At 34.6% G+C, this 14618-nt stretch overlaps 1 protein-coding gene across 1 annotated transcript in view; it reads right to left on the reverse strand.

Moving 5' to 3' along the window:
* Positions 1 to 1130: 1130 nt before the first annotated feature.
* Positions 1131 to 14618, reverse strand: part of LOC136040832 (uncharacterized) — an 80598-nt gene continuing 67110 nt past the window's right edge. Inside the window, exons 7-8 of the mRNA XM_065725168.1 lie at positions 7431 to 7805; positions 1131 to 4258 (exon numbers count right to left, since the gene is read on the reverse strand). Of these exons, the coding sequence (XP_065581240.1) occupies positions 1310 to 4258; positions 7431 to 7805 (3324 nt within the window). The 3' untranslated portion in view covers positions 1131 to 1309. The remainder of the gene's footprint in view (positions 4259 to 7430; positions 7806 to 14618) is intronic.

Raw genomic sequence — 14618 nt, forward strand, 5'->3', positions numbered from 1 at the left:
TTATTTTAATAAGAAAATTTTTTAAAAATTACAAAATCATTAGAACCGTTAGATTATTTGAAATTTTGCGCCCCAGAAATTTCTGCACCTGGCGCAAATGCCCTCCCTCTAAACAACCTCTGTCCTCTTTCCTTTGTAGTACTTCATCACCCTTTTGATAAATACGAGAATGGTACAAATCCTACTATAAAAAAAAGGAAAAACCCTTTGCATAGTTTCAATAAACTTCAACAGCCATACACCCCTAAAAACTTCCAGTTTTGCAGTTCCAATTCCAGTTCCTTTATCTTTTATGGAGTGACTTTCGATTTCCTTAAAACAGTTTTATGAAACAACAAAGGAATTTAATAGTTTCTAACCGTGGAGCTGAGATTTAAAATAAACTTTTATCGGTAATAGTGGTCATTTTCAAATAAAACAATTTATACCATAACAAAACAGTGACACAACGACTAAGAAATTTTTCACTCTCATTCCATAATTTCCTACAATAAAAGATATCAATCTGTTTTTCTACATACCATCTTTTGGCTAAAAAATAACTAGCTTAAAACACAGGACTAACAGCCAAGGAATGAAATAATTACTAAGAAAGGAATCAAAGAAAGTAACACTACTTATGATGATGACCGACTGTGTCATCAAAATATCTACAGCCTTTGTATATATTTTGTGTCACTGTCTAATATAAGGGCCTGTCCCTATTTGGAACTCGTTAAAGAAAATTTTGTTTCATCAAAACAAATAAACTTACAAAATATACCAAATTATTACATAACTTTGGTAAAAGCACAGAAAAATAGTAAAATAATGTTATAAAATAAACTATTGCCAACTCACAAATAAATGATCTAGTCTCCCTAGATTGGTGGGAAAGGTCCATTAGGAAAAATTAAACTTAAAAGCGCACTTTTTTGACGCATCTAACCCTCACCAGGAAACAATTTTGACTTTTTTTGAAGGCAGAACATATTTGCATCTATGGATACAAATTTCAGGCAACTTCGATCAAAAACATAATAGGAATGTCTTTTGATTACGGAAGGACAAGGTTTTAACAGTTTTGACCAGAAGGAAGGACTCAAAATTAATCTTTGAGCAAGAAGTATCCAAAGAAAAAAAAGGTAGACTATTTTTAGGTCCAACTTTACTTAAACTACATATCTTTTAATGCACTTTCCAAAATCTCCATTAGTAAAGATTGACTCCGTCCAAACTTTAAGCGAAATCTCTTCTCCTTTTGATTGTAATTATCCACAAAAATACGTCTAATAGAGCATTGGGGAAAACCCTGAGTTGTAAGACAGCGCTAATCAATCTGTATTATTTCTTGACAGGATGTCTTTTTATCAATAATAACAACCTCCTCTTTGTCAATCAAATCAATAACAATGAAATCTTGACTTTCACGTTGATCAGATGTTGGAAGACTTTTAGTCTCTTTAAAGGGTATAGTCTCTCTCCGCGTTTTTCTCGGTCCTGTTTGCTCATTGATCCTTGGGGAACGTGAAATTGACGCGCTATTAGTTCTTGATATCACAGGCGCTTCTTCAATAATCAGGGGTATGTCCTCTTCTAAACGCGGAATAACGTCAGAATGGAGTAGCGTGTGATCTAAACTAGGACACTTCAACACTATTGCTATTTCTTCAACTTCATCAAGGCTTTGAAACTTGTTTTGTTTAATCCGCGAATTTTTCAGGCGTGAGTCACCAATAATTTGAATGTTTGCTAATAAAATATTGGAAACAGTGCCGTTCTCTGAAATAGTTTGCACATTGGCATTGTCTTGGGTTCTAGGCATATTTTGTCTATGTCGCAATTTCGTAAAACTAGAGTCACCCCCGGTTAGATAACCAGGAGCGACATCATTATTAGAAATAGGATCGTCACTCAGTTCAGAGCTTTCCCATATAGACAGGTTTTTATTCATATCTTCCAGGTTGTCGTCTTGGCAACAATGATCGTTAACAACCTGCGAACGGTGCAATTTATTTGAAACTCTTGTGCCATCTAAAAATCTGCGGTTAATCAGTGAATTATTCCCAGCACCGTTTGGGCTTTTGCAAGCCTCATTTTTACCATCATAATCAAATGATAAATTAGGAGTTGAAAAGACTGCTGTTCTACCTCCAATGTCGTTGGGATACGATGTATCGCGTTTATTTGAATCTTCTTTATGGTGAGTCCCAGTCATACCTTTAAAGGCTCCGCTGTCAGCCTTATCCGAAAGAGAGTAATTTTGGTAGTTTAATACCATCAACTGGGATTGAGATTTTGACTTTCTTTCGTCTGGATTTATTTTCAGGTTGGTGACATTGGTTTCGTCTGAAGAATCAGAGCAGTCAGAAAGTCGAAACTCATCAAAGATCAAATTCTTCAAACCGGAGTCCCTTCTAGGTGATAAGCAAAAACCCTCAGAATCGTCACTTTCATCATCACTCTGGGACAGTTTAAAAGGTGATAGTAATAAGTCTCTAACTGATCTGGTTATTGTCTTTTGGTTGTCGTCGTCTATAGCATCATAGTTATTGGAAGAAGTACCTAGAAAATTTGGGGGACAAGGAGGTTCAGAATCACACCTTAAAGCCATAGAAGATAGATTATAGTTCTTAAGCCCCATGACGTTTTCTGACAGCCCTACATCGCTATTATTAGAAATACTAGCCAATTGGCTACTTGAAATCTGCTGGCCTGGCTTGATTCCTATGCTTGTCTCAGATGTTTGGGGCATTGAAACAGGTTTAAGGCCAGGAGTATTAACTTGCGTCCCTTTTTTCTTCTTCGCGATTTCTTTAGCATCAGAGACATATGGTAATTCTGATTCTCTACAGGTTATAAGAGTCTTATGGTCTGTTAACTTTATTCCGGTAGATGAATCACCATCAGAGGTGCAACAAGAAATATTTGTTTTTACTAATATTGGTTTAGCAACCTCTTCAAAATTCGGGTTTGACATGGCAGCACCTGAGTCACTTATCCTTTTCTTTTTATAGGGGGGAGATAAATGTTCTTTATCCTCTTTTGGATTAAAACTTGCCTGATCTGAACAAATTGCTGCTAAGCATTCAGGTCGTTTAAGAACGCCATCATTCAGACAATTTCTTATGCCTCTTAATGTACTGCCAGTCTCAGCTTCTTCTAATCCTTTATTCATAGGAGTAGATGGTATTTCTTGTTCACCCGACGCTTTAGAAACATAATGTTCAATAGAGTTTACCTCAGCGGGGGAGTATTCTACAAAAGTCAGGAATGTTTTCCTTTCTATACCTAGACTTGCTTTTTCAATCCCTTTTAAATTGGTGTTTGACGAAGAAAGTATGAAGTCCCTGTTTCTTTCCTTTTTCCAAGGGAAAGTATTTTTGTACTCTGATTCAACTACAGCGGAACTCTTGGGTCTTTGAAGAACGTCACCGTTCAGCAACGTTAAATAGCTTCTTGACGGGAAGCTAGTAATTGTTTCAATTTCAGCTCGTTTCCTGCTCTTTGTTGAGGCTTCCAAACTAAATTGTTCCAGATTTAATTTTGGGTCTGAAGAAATTTTAGGAGCGGTTAGAAGCTGGTCAGGTACGTTTGCCCTATCTACTATTTGCTGGTCTGAAGACAGCGCTGGATTCAAGTCACCTCTTTCACAACTTTGCATAATTCTTGGTTTTCTAGACATGTCACCAGGATTTCTTTTGACTGGACTTTCGTAAACATCATAAGGGGCATACACTGATGAAACATATGCTCCACTTGGCTCAGTAGTATGATCTTCATTGGATGCTGTTATATTCGAGAGTTCAAGTTCATAGCTTTCTATAATTTCTAATTTACTAGCCTCAGTAGTATGATTAGAAGCGGCTTGACTCGTATTAGCAGCACAAGGAACTTGCATTGATGAAACTTTTACTTGGCTTTCAAGTCTTTCAGAATTCATATTCTGGTCATGTACGTCAGATTGTTTTGATATTTGATGAGCTACAGCTGTTGTTGTAACTAAATGTTCTCTTTCAGAATGTTGCACATTTGATTCATTACCCTTAGCAATAGGGCTATCTTTGATTGAATAGTTAGAGGCTTTACAGTCAACATGTATAGACGAAACAGAACTCTCACAAGATTTATCTCCATCCAATCTAATGTAATTACTTTCTTCCTGCCTGAATTGCTGTGCTTGAATACTACACAAATCATGTCGTGCACGTACAGGGCAAGCACTTTCGCTAAGATTTTTGGCCCAAAACTGCATCTCAGTAACACTATCATAGTTTACCTGAAATATAGATGGTGTTATTAGCTAAAAATACAGTTCATTTCAGATCTTGATGGTATGCTTAGACACACTGGAGAGGAGGTAACACAGTCTTTAAAATCAGCTACTCGACCGGTAAAATTTTTGCTGATTGCTTTAAAAAAAAAAAAAAAAAAAAAAAAAAAAAAAAAAAAAAAAAAAAAAAACGATAGAAAGAAAAGGGAAAATAGTCTAGCTGACAATTTTTATGTTCTGTTTTTACACTCTAGCCCGTTGGTTGTGTAAACCGAATCTTAAACGAGACACCTTCAGAAAACCAGCGGGATTCTTCAAGATTAGGTTGACAGTGCCGTTTCATCCCTTCTACCTCTGTGATGCCCAAATTGGGCAAGTGACCCTTCCAAAATCCCAAACCCTTATCCTAACACCGAATTTTTAGTCGAAAGAGGGCATTGTATTATTATATGGTCTTGTTTCTGCTTGTTTTGGGCTTTAATACCACTATTTTTTCTAGGATTATTTCTTTTTAGGGAATTTTTTTAAAATTAATTTTATTATGACGATAAACCTAATTTTGCTTCAGGAAAAAACAAAGCTCCTTTTTCAAATGGCCCGGATAGTTGCAATAAAACCGAACAAAGCAGATTCTTTTCATACTAAAAAAAAAGAGAAAAAAAAGGTGCGCTTTTATTCAAGGTTGCCAACGAAGTGAGAGTCACAATGGCTCCAATCTCACAGAAGAAAAATAATAATAATAATATTTAAATCCGTACAACCGGAAATCCACCCCCCGCCCCCAAACACATAACAGTATTTGTAGTAAAAAATTAATGAAAAACTTGCTTCACAAAACTATGGCTGATCGAAAATTTTGATCTAATATAGCAAATAATCTAATTAGGAAAATTGAGTATCCAAATTAAATAAGCTACTAACTGTTTAAAAAATAAAAAAATTATCTTCCTAATAAAAGTAAAAAAACGGAGTTAAAATCTAAGACATGCAATAATGAAATATTATCACAGGGCAAACATAAAACGATCCGCAATAAGTTTAAATTAAAAAGATAAAACCGAGTTTCCTTTTTAATAATAATTATATATTGTTTAATTGCGTCTTGATAATTTTAATTGCATTTTTATTAACTATTAGTAAATTAATTTTAATTTAAAGTTCAAAAATTATTTTCAATTTTAACTTGATTAAATTTTTCTAATTTAATTACAATTGCAATTAGTTACTCGAACTAACAGAAATTCATTTTTTGTATGTCATATTTAAAGCAATAAACTTAGCTGCATTAGATAACATGCTACACATTTTGATCTATGTTTTTTTTCCCCACTGAAACGAATAGAAAACTGATCAGCAAGTTATTCACAAAATAAACACCAAACTAAACAAAATCACCAAACTAAAAATTATTTTTGTAAAATAAACAAATTGCTTCAAAAGTTACAGTTTATCTAAGAGCTATTTTTCAATTAAATAGAACCAAAAGAAAAAACTGTTAAGAAAACATCGCTCGTGTGTTTGAACACTAACCATTGACACTAACTATAGTTCGCAAGAACCAATGGAGCAATATTAGAATTTAGTAAATTAATTAAGATAATAGTTCGGATAAGTAAAGTAAACCTAAAGTAAAACTACTTACTACTTAGGATAAAAAAAAAGGTAAAGGATACGGCATTAGACTTTACAGTCCCTACCGGCGTTGCTGATCTCCGTTTCTTGGCCCTTCAGACAGGAAGTGCAATGGGGGGTTGGGGGCCAGCCACCCTATGCTTTCGCACACCCTTCCTGTTTACCTTCCCCAGATTTCTCCAGGTACCCATTTAGAGCTGGGTCGACTCTGGCCAAGCATACAGAGTCACGCCACTGACCCCCGTCCCAAACTGAAGAATTGGGTACACTGGGACTCGAACCCACGTCCTCTCAGACAAAGGATCCCGAATCCAGCGCACCAACCCACTCGGCCAGGACTACTTAGGATAACCTAAAGTAAATTAGGATAATAGAAAGTTAAGAAAATCATATTAGAATTCTTGTTTTAAAAAATCATTTTTTAGAATATAGAGCAAGCACTGCGAAGTGTGCATTTCAGTCAAAAACGAGATAGCATTTAAAGCCCATAATGAAATGCATATATAATATGCGTATGTTACATTCAAACATCCGAATGTTATATCCGTAAATCCGAATTCTAAATATCCGAATATCCACTCTACTGAAACAGAGGCTCCTATTAAAATTTAATTTCAATTTCTGAAAGCAGATGCCACTTTTTAAATTGACAACGAAAAAACCGTAAAGAAGAGAGAAAAGTGGATAATACAAGCAAGCGAAAAACGCAGATTGCAATGTAAATATTTTTGTCAAGACCTCCGCTTGACCGTCCTCAGTGTACAATATTATGAAAAAAAATTACTGATAAATATCAAAGATCCAAACCTTAAAAAAAAACAAATAAAACCTTGAAACAAACACAAAAACTAAAATATGAAGACCCTCTCCAAGTAACATTGAAAGGGTAACTGAATGAAAATACAATATTGAATGGCAATTTTTCAATTTATGCAGAGCATTTTTAAAAGCCAATCGCTTTGAAAATGCTCTGTATAAATTGAAAAACAGAACTACCATTCAGTATTGTATTTTTATTCATTTGACCTATCACTGTTACTTTGGGAGGGTATTCGTATTTTAGTTCTGCATTTGTTTTAATGTTTGGTTTTTTCTGTTATCTTTTGATGTTTATCAGTAATTTTTTTCTTAACACTATGCACTGAGGACGGTCAAGCGGAGGTCTTGACCGAAATATTTCCGTCGCAATCTACGTTTTTCACTTGATTGCATTATCCTCTTTTCTCTCTTCCTTACGGTCTTTTTTTGTTTTGTCATGATTAGCCAGTGTGGTCTGAGAAATTATTTACTTTTTAAATTTGTCAACAAATGCGGGTTTTTGTCATCTTTTTTATTCACCCAGGCCACAGTTCAAAAACGCAATAAAAAAAAGAAACAAAAAAAAACCTCTTTTACCCTATGTTCACAATATGCAGTTCCAGTTTCTAGTTTGACCACAGGCCCAGTGCTCTTAACTTCATCTATAAACTCAACATCATTGTCAACTTCTTTGGCATCACTAAATGTAACACAGTAAAAAAAAAAGAAACAAGAAAACCTATTTTACCCTATGTTCACAATATGCAGTTCCAGCTTCTATTTTGACAGAAGGCCCAGTGCTCTTAACTTCATCTATAAACTCAACATCATTGTCAACTTCTTTGGCGTCACTAAATGTAACATCTTGACTGGTGGCGTACCCAAAATCATTGACGGTATATCCCTCAATGGGAGTTAAGGACTCTTGTCTGGAAATTAGTGGGTCTTGAGTGATAGGTGGTGATTCTAAATCCGGATTAAAATGAAGCCTTGTGCTAGCTAGTAATGTGGGCCCAACTATGTCTCTTGATAGTGTTAAAGGTGGTAACGAGTCTTCCACCAAATCTGGTGAACTAGAATTATTGCTAATTTCGGCAACTTTGGATGTCAAATATTCTTTGACCTAAAAGTAAAAGAAAAGAAATCTTTGATTGTTGACTCACTGTCTAAAATAGAATTATTTAGTTTTTAATATTTTAAAACTGAATGAAAATTACCAATAGGATGGTAGAATTATTAAAATTTAATTGAAACACCAAAATGCTTACTATTTAAGTTGGGTACGAAAATAAAAAAAAAAAAGATTCCTGTTTTTTTCTTTTCACTTTATTTTTCAATTTTAAACTTTTGTTATTAAAATACTTCATTAAATCTTAAGCTTTATACTTTCATTAGGATATTCTCAATATTAACATTTAAAACCAAAAAGAGATACAAAGAGTATGTTCCTAGTTAAGATTCAAATTTAATTAAATTTTATTTAATTATTTAGTTATTTATTTTATTATTTAATTATTTAATTTATAATATATTTATTTATAATTTAATTATATAATTATATAATTTATATAATTATAATTTTTAATTATATAATTTATAATTTAATATATTTATTTATAATTTAATTATTTAATTTATTTCCTTAAAATTTAATGCGAATTATCTGCGAGCATGGAATGGTTTTTTGGCTAATGCTTCAATGCGCATTGTAATGATTATTTAAACATAAGTATTTTCAATAAGGAACGAGTAAAATATGAAAAACATAAGTGTTAAAGTCTTAATACTAATTAATTTTCATAAATCGGGTCATTTGCCTCTATTTTCTCCTTTGACAATGATTTGGCAGGAGTTAATACGCTAAAGATGCTCATAAACTGTATTCACAAAAATTTATTAAAAAACTTAATACATAATTAATTTTCAACCATTCCAACAGCTAATTTGCTCTCACCTCGCAAATTTATAAAATTAATTAATATATTAAATGTTATTAATTTAATGTTATTAATTTATTGTCGAAGCTGGAACGTATTCAAAGCATTCATCATAAACAATCAAATTAATTTTTTTACTTAATTGTCGGAATTCATTAAAGAATGCATTTATGAACATTGTCTACACTCAAGAGCACAAGCAGATAACAAATAACATTTTTCCATCAGACGAAAAATAATTCAAATTTGATTTAATCAAACGTTATACATTGAATTTAAACTTAACCAATTAAATAAGCAATTTAAATTTGATTTAAATGGTAGAAAGCGCATTAGAATCAGAATCAGCAATGAATTTTTTTTGGGACTTTTTCTGCGGCTCGATTAATACATTCAGGTAAATTAGCTTATTAACATCACTTCACTAAGAAATTCAACATTAAGATTTAATGAACATTAGACTAACTTTAGATTAACTAATTAGATTAACTAATTAGATTAACTAAGAGAACATTAAGATTTAATGTTCAATGACTAGTATTGTTTTCGACAGTAGTTGCTAATGTAGGGAATATCCGTATGACTGTAGAAATTTTTTGGAATTAATCAAGTGCTTTGATGCAAAAATTTCAAAAATATAAGGAAAAACGTTGGACGTAACAAGTTTACTTCATTTTACAAATAGGAAAGGAGGGAACTCAAACCTGCGAGTAATAACAAAAAAATATCCCCAGGGCAAGGTCGTGGCTCTATATGGACCATTAGATCAGTGAAGCTAAGCGGCATAAAAGTATGAGAATTAAAGGAAGAAGAGACACATATGCGAAGAAGTTTCTACAAAAATTACTCTGAGCAAACTTTTAAATAATTTCTTAGACCACACTTTTTTCCATTTACTAAATTTCAGACAAGAAGAGCCTGAATTATGCATGTGTGCTTCAACATTCCAAAGTAGGGCCCAGAAAGGTATTTTCGGGTTGTGAGTTTTGCCTATACATGCTGTTTTGAGTCTACTACTCTTTAGGGGCCTCCCCCATGCCACTCAGAGTTTCCCCTGGTGGCAATAAGGGAGCGCCCTACAGATATAAAGGGTACCTCCATAGGAAACACGGACCAAGGGGAGGACCTTGTCCTTGGGGCTCCATAATAGAAACTGGGGCACCCTCGCCCGGGGCCATAAATACAGGTGGAGGAGGAAGAAGGCCCCTCAAATGTACACTCAACAGGGCCCACCGGCGTGTCCACACGTCCCATAAGTTACAAACCTTCTCCCAGTAATGGGTTAAATTGCATGGTGACGCAGAACATCATCGTGGGAGGATCTTCTAGAGAACAGCTACGACAGGGCGTAAGATCCAGAACTAAGGACAACGGTCTCCGCAATGGGCTACCTAGACAGTTTCGGAGTATCTGCAAGACTGGGAACCTTGCGGTCAACTCTATTCCCACTTGAGGAGTGGCACCGCTCGAGCAAATTATAGCCTAGTAAATGACACAGCATTCACACGGGATTCTGATTAATGGATGATACTTCTGGGTTTGGTTTGTTTTGACGGGTGTTTTGAGCTGAAAACCCTCTTCCTACCTAATTTATATACTAAGGGTTGCCTCTTCGTAGTAGCTTAATATTTATAGGCATGAATATATAATGAGTCGGAGGTAATAGGCTTGAGACTTTCTGTGCAGGATTTCGACTCTTGTTGATAGAAGAGTATCGCCAAGTGCTAAAAACCAAGTTGTGACCAAGATGGGCCCAGAATTGCACAAAGCCTCCATTCGTGCTGGAGGTCCCAATGACTTCTTCTGCCCGGTAATAGTCCGGCTTAAGAACTTCAGTGTAGACCTGAGAAGATATGTTGATCTTTGTCCTTGCACTGGTATCTTTTCTTGAGGCCAAAATAATTTCAATGATTTAAAAAACATGAAAATTGAAACTCGGAGTTCTACGACGTTAAAAAATTACTATCGTATCGAATTTTGACTGACGAACTCAGGCGATTCAGACTGGACTTATGAGGAGTTTCAGAAACTCATATCCCAGGGGTAGGAAGCGTGAAATTAGGTGATACAGAATTTGCCTACTCAGACAGGAAGGATGGGGTACATAGAAAGGGAGCAGTGCTCATGGTCAATGAGGAAGAGCTAAGTCTTGTTTAGGCTGGGAAGATATTAATAATAGAATACTAATTGCTCGTTTTATGACTAAAAAGTTCAGGGTATCAGTTATAGTTGTATATACCCCTGTTAAACCGACTGACGGAGATACTAGTGGCTCAGATGAATTTTACTTACAGTTACAGGAGCAAATAGACAGGGTCCAGGTACAAATATGGTGTTTTTACTATGAGATTTTAACACCCAGGTCGGTAGATATGGGGATAGATGGTATCCTACTTTAGGTAAATTTGGTGTAGGAAAAGAAAACAGTAATGGCTACAGACTTCTGCAATTTTGTAGGTATAACAATCCAGTTATAAGCAAAACGGTGTTTGGTCAATAAATGACCCATAAGTTGAAATGACATTTACGCGATGGTAAGACAACAAACCTTACTGATTAAGTTATAGTAAAGAGAAGACAGGCAGGATCAATACAAGATACTAGGATATATATAGGAGTGCAATTATTGATGTAAAAGTAAAGACCACCATATAGTAGTGTCTAGCGTTAATTTAAAGCTGAAATTTCGGAAGGGCAACTACCTCCCATGAAACTATGATGTTGCTAGACTCCAGGAGGAGAATTTGAGCGAAACTTTCCTGGAACAGTTGAATACTAAACTTGACAGTTTAAAATTTGATAATGTGGGAGATGGTTGGAATAAGTTTAGAAAAGCAATTTATGAAGTTGCTGAGGGTGTCTTAGGGAAGAAAGTTAAGACTGCAACTAGGAATATTAGAGAAAAAGCTTTATGTTTAATAAAGAGGAGAAGGGGCTTGTACAAGAATTATCTGAGTGATAGATGATATGAAAACGAAAAAAAAATGTGAAGAAAGTAGGTAAAGCATTAAATTATGAACTAAGGAGGTGTGAAGTGAAGGCCATGAATAAAATTTACAAGGATCTGGAAGATGCAGCTCAACGGCATAATAGTAAAAAATTGTACTGGCATATTAATAAATTGAGAGGGAGTAGTCAATCCGGACTTGTATAAATTAAAGGTAGGAATGGGGCCACAATTAGTGATAAGGAAAGAGTTAAAGAGAGATGGGAGGGACATTCTGAGAATGTGCTTAACTGAGATACAGTTGCAGGAGAAGATATAGAGGAAAATAAAAAAGTTTGTGATACCTTGGATGTGACGGAAGATTTGTTTTATGAGAAAGAATTAGCGAGACAATACTAAAAGGATGAAAGAATAACAAGGCTCCAGGTGCTGATAGTGTGGTAAATGTGGTTCTTAAACAATATGGCTCTGAGTTTAGAATTAAGTTACTGAAGATTATGAGTATGATTTTTGAAAAAAAGGGAAGTACCAAACGATTTTAAAATATCTATATTCAACCACTGTATAAAGACAGGCGATTAGAGTGAGCGTGGTAATTATAGAGGCATTAGTCTGGTCTCTTTAGGTAACAAATTACTTAGTAATATGATACTTTTTAGACTGAGAGATGCTGCAGACAAAGTTTTAGGAGAAGAACAGTTTGGTTCTAGGTAAAGGATGTATCGACCAAATTTCCACTCGTAGGTTAATAATTGAGAAGTGCCTTAGTTGTAAAACACCTTTGGTCCTCAGCTTTATAGATTATGAGCTAGCGTTTGATTATGTTGATAGAAGACCTTTAGCAATGGTCTTACCCTTGTATGGTATACCAGACAAATACATTAAAGTGATTAGTGATATGTACGAGAATACCACTGCTGCGTTTAAGGTAGGGAATAAGGTTAGCAGCTGGTTTTGTATTATATCAAGAGTTAAGCAGGGTTGTATTCTCTATCCCTTTATATGGATCATTTTGTTGGAATTTATCTTAAGGAGCAGGAAAGGCATTGGGAGACCACGGATTCAAATGGGGAGGAAAAACCCCCCTGGACTTAGATTATGCTGACGATTTAAGCATCCTAGATGAAAGAGTGATGAAAATGAATGAGTTTTTAGAAATTTTGCGAGTTCAGGTTTCTAGAGTGGGTTTGAAAACTAATGTTAAGAAGTCTAAGTCAATAAGGCTAGGAATAAGTGAAGATGAAATGTGACACTGGGCAACGAAAAGATTGATCAGGTAGGTAGCTTCACTTACCTTGGTAGCATTATTAGTAAAGACGGTGGGAGCAGTCAAGATGTTAAAAGTAGAATAGCCAAAACTCAGGCTGTTTTTTCAGTCAAAAAAGGGTTTTGGTAGAATAGGAAAATAAGTCCATAAGCCAAGATTAGAATAATGGAAGGTACAGTGATGACTGTAGTCAAAGATGGCTCTGAAGCATGAGCGCTCTGAAAAACGGATGAAGATTTACAAGATATTTTCCGGAAAAATTGCCAACGGATTGTTCTGGGTACCCGGCTGACTGACCGTGTTTCAAATAGTAGGCTGTACAAAAAATGTGGTTCAATCCCGCTTTCTAGGGCTATATGAAAGAAAGGTTAAGATGGGTAGGACACGTTCTGCGGATGAAGGATGACAGATTACCGAAGATTGTGCTGTTCGCCAACTTGTCTAGGGCTAAACGAAAAGCAGGTCGTCCTCGTTTGGGATGAGAGGATGTTACAAAGAAAAATTTAAAGGAAATAGAAACTTCCTGGGAGGGTGTAAAGAGGAAGGTTTTGAATAGACTGGGATGGAGGAGGAGCGTACCTAAATTTGTTGGCCTCAGGCGGCATGGTGCTATGGCAAGTTGTTAGTAGTAGTAGTAGTGGTAATCAAATAAGCGATTTAAATTTAAATTAATAGATACAAATCATATTAAATCAAAATCAGCAATGAATCTTCTTTTTGGGCTTTTTTCTGCTGTTCTTTTAAAAGGTTCGTGTAAATTAGCTTATCAACCTTATTCAACTTAAGAAATACATTTAACATTGCTTAATTGAACTTTCAATGACAAATAGCTTAGGTTTTGTGTTTGGACTGTAGTTGTTATTGAACGGAATATCTTTATGACTGTATAATAGTTACAATTCTTGAATCAGCCAAATATGATTTTTTATTTCTCACTAGCCAAAGTTTTTAATTTCTGTTACTACGGGCGGTGGCTCATTCTTTACTAGGTTGTAATTACCACTGCAACCATGCTGGAGATTCGAGGATTCATTAAGAGCTTTGATAATAAAACTTCAAAGATGTAAATTTTGCTTCAAAGAAGCAAAATTATGAGTGACAAAAGAGAAAAAAAAATGTTTGTCACCAAGATATAATCATGAGTCTATATGTTCCTTAAAATCAGCGTAGATAGATGGCATAGAAGCATGGGAGCTAAAGGAAGAAAAGAAATTCCCAGAAAAATTACTCTGAGCAAAATTCTAATGCTAAGATTTAAGAGATTAAATGTACTGAAATGTCGAACACCCTTGATTAGTTTGGAATGAGATTATAGCATGATTTATTTATTTGTTTGATTTCAGTTCAACTCTGCTCGAATAAATCTTTATTTCACGAAATTATTTCATTATTTCTTTATTCTTATATTCTTTATTCTTATATTCTTTATTATATTATTTATCTTAATCATTCTTTATTTCACGATATTTCACTTTATTTCTATTACACGAAAAGGATCAATATTTACTCGTATGATTACGAAAAAAATTAAAGATAAGAAAAAGTGATCTTACAAAGCGGCCTAATTCATTAAGGACTCTTTATTACCAGTACTCTTAATGATCACATCAATTTGCTCAAGGAGACCCAAATTGTTTAAATCTTTGCCGTTTTTCAGCTAAAAAACGCAAACAAGGTCTTAGTCTTTGAAAATTTCCCGGAAGTTAATTAAAAGCGAGACTATAAATCCAGGGGAGGATTTGAAATTGTTTAAATCTTTGACGTTTTTCAGATAAAAAACGCAAA

The sequence above is a fragment of the Artemia franciscana genome, chromosome 21 (genome assembly GCF_032884065.1).
Source record: "Artemia franciscana chromosome 21, ASM3288406v1, whole genome shotgun sequence".
Lineage (NCBI taxonomy): Eukaryota > Metazoa > Arthropoda > Branchiopoda > Anostraca > Artemiidae > Artemia > Artemia franciscana.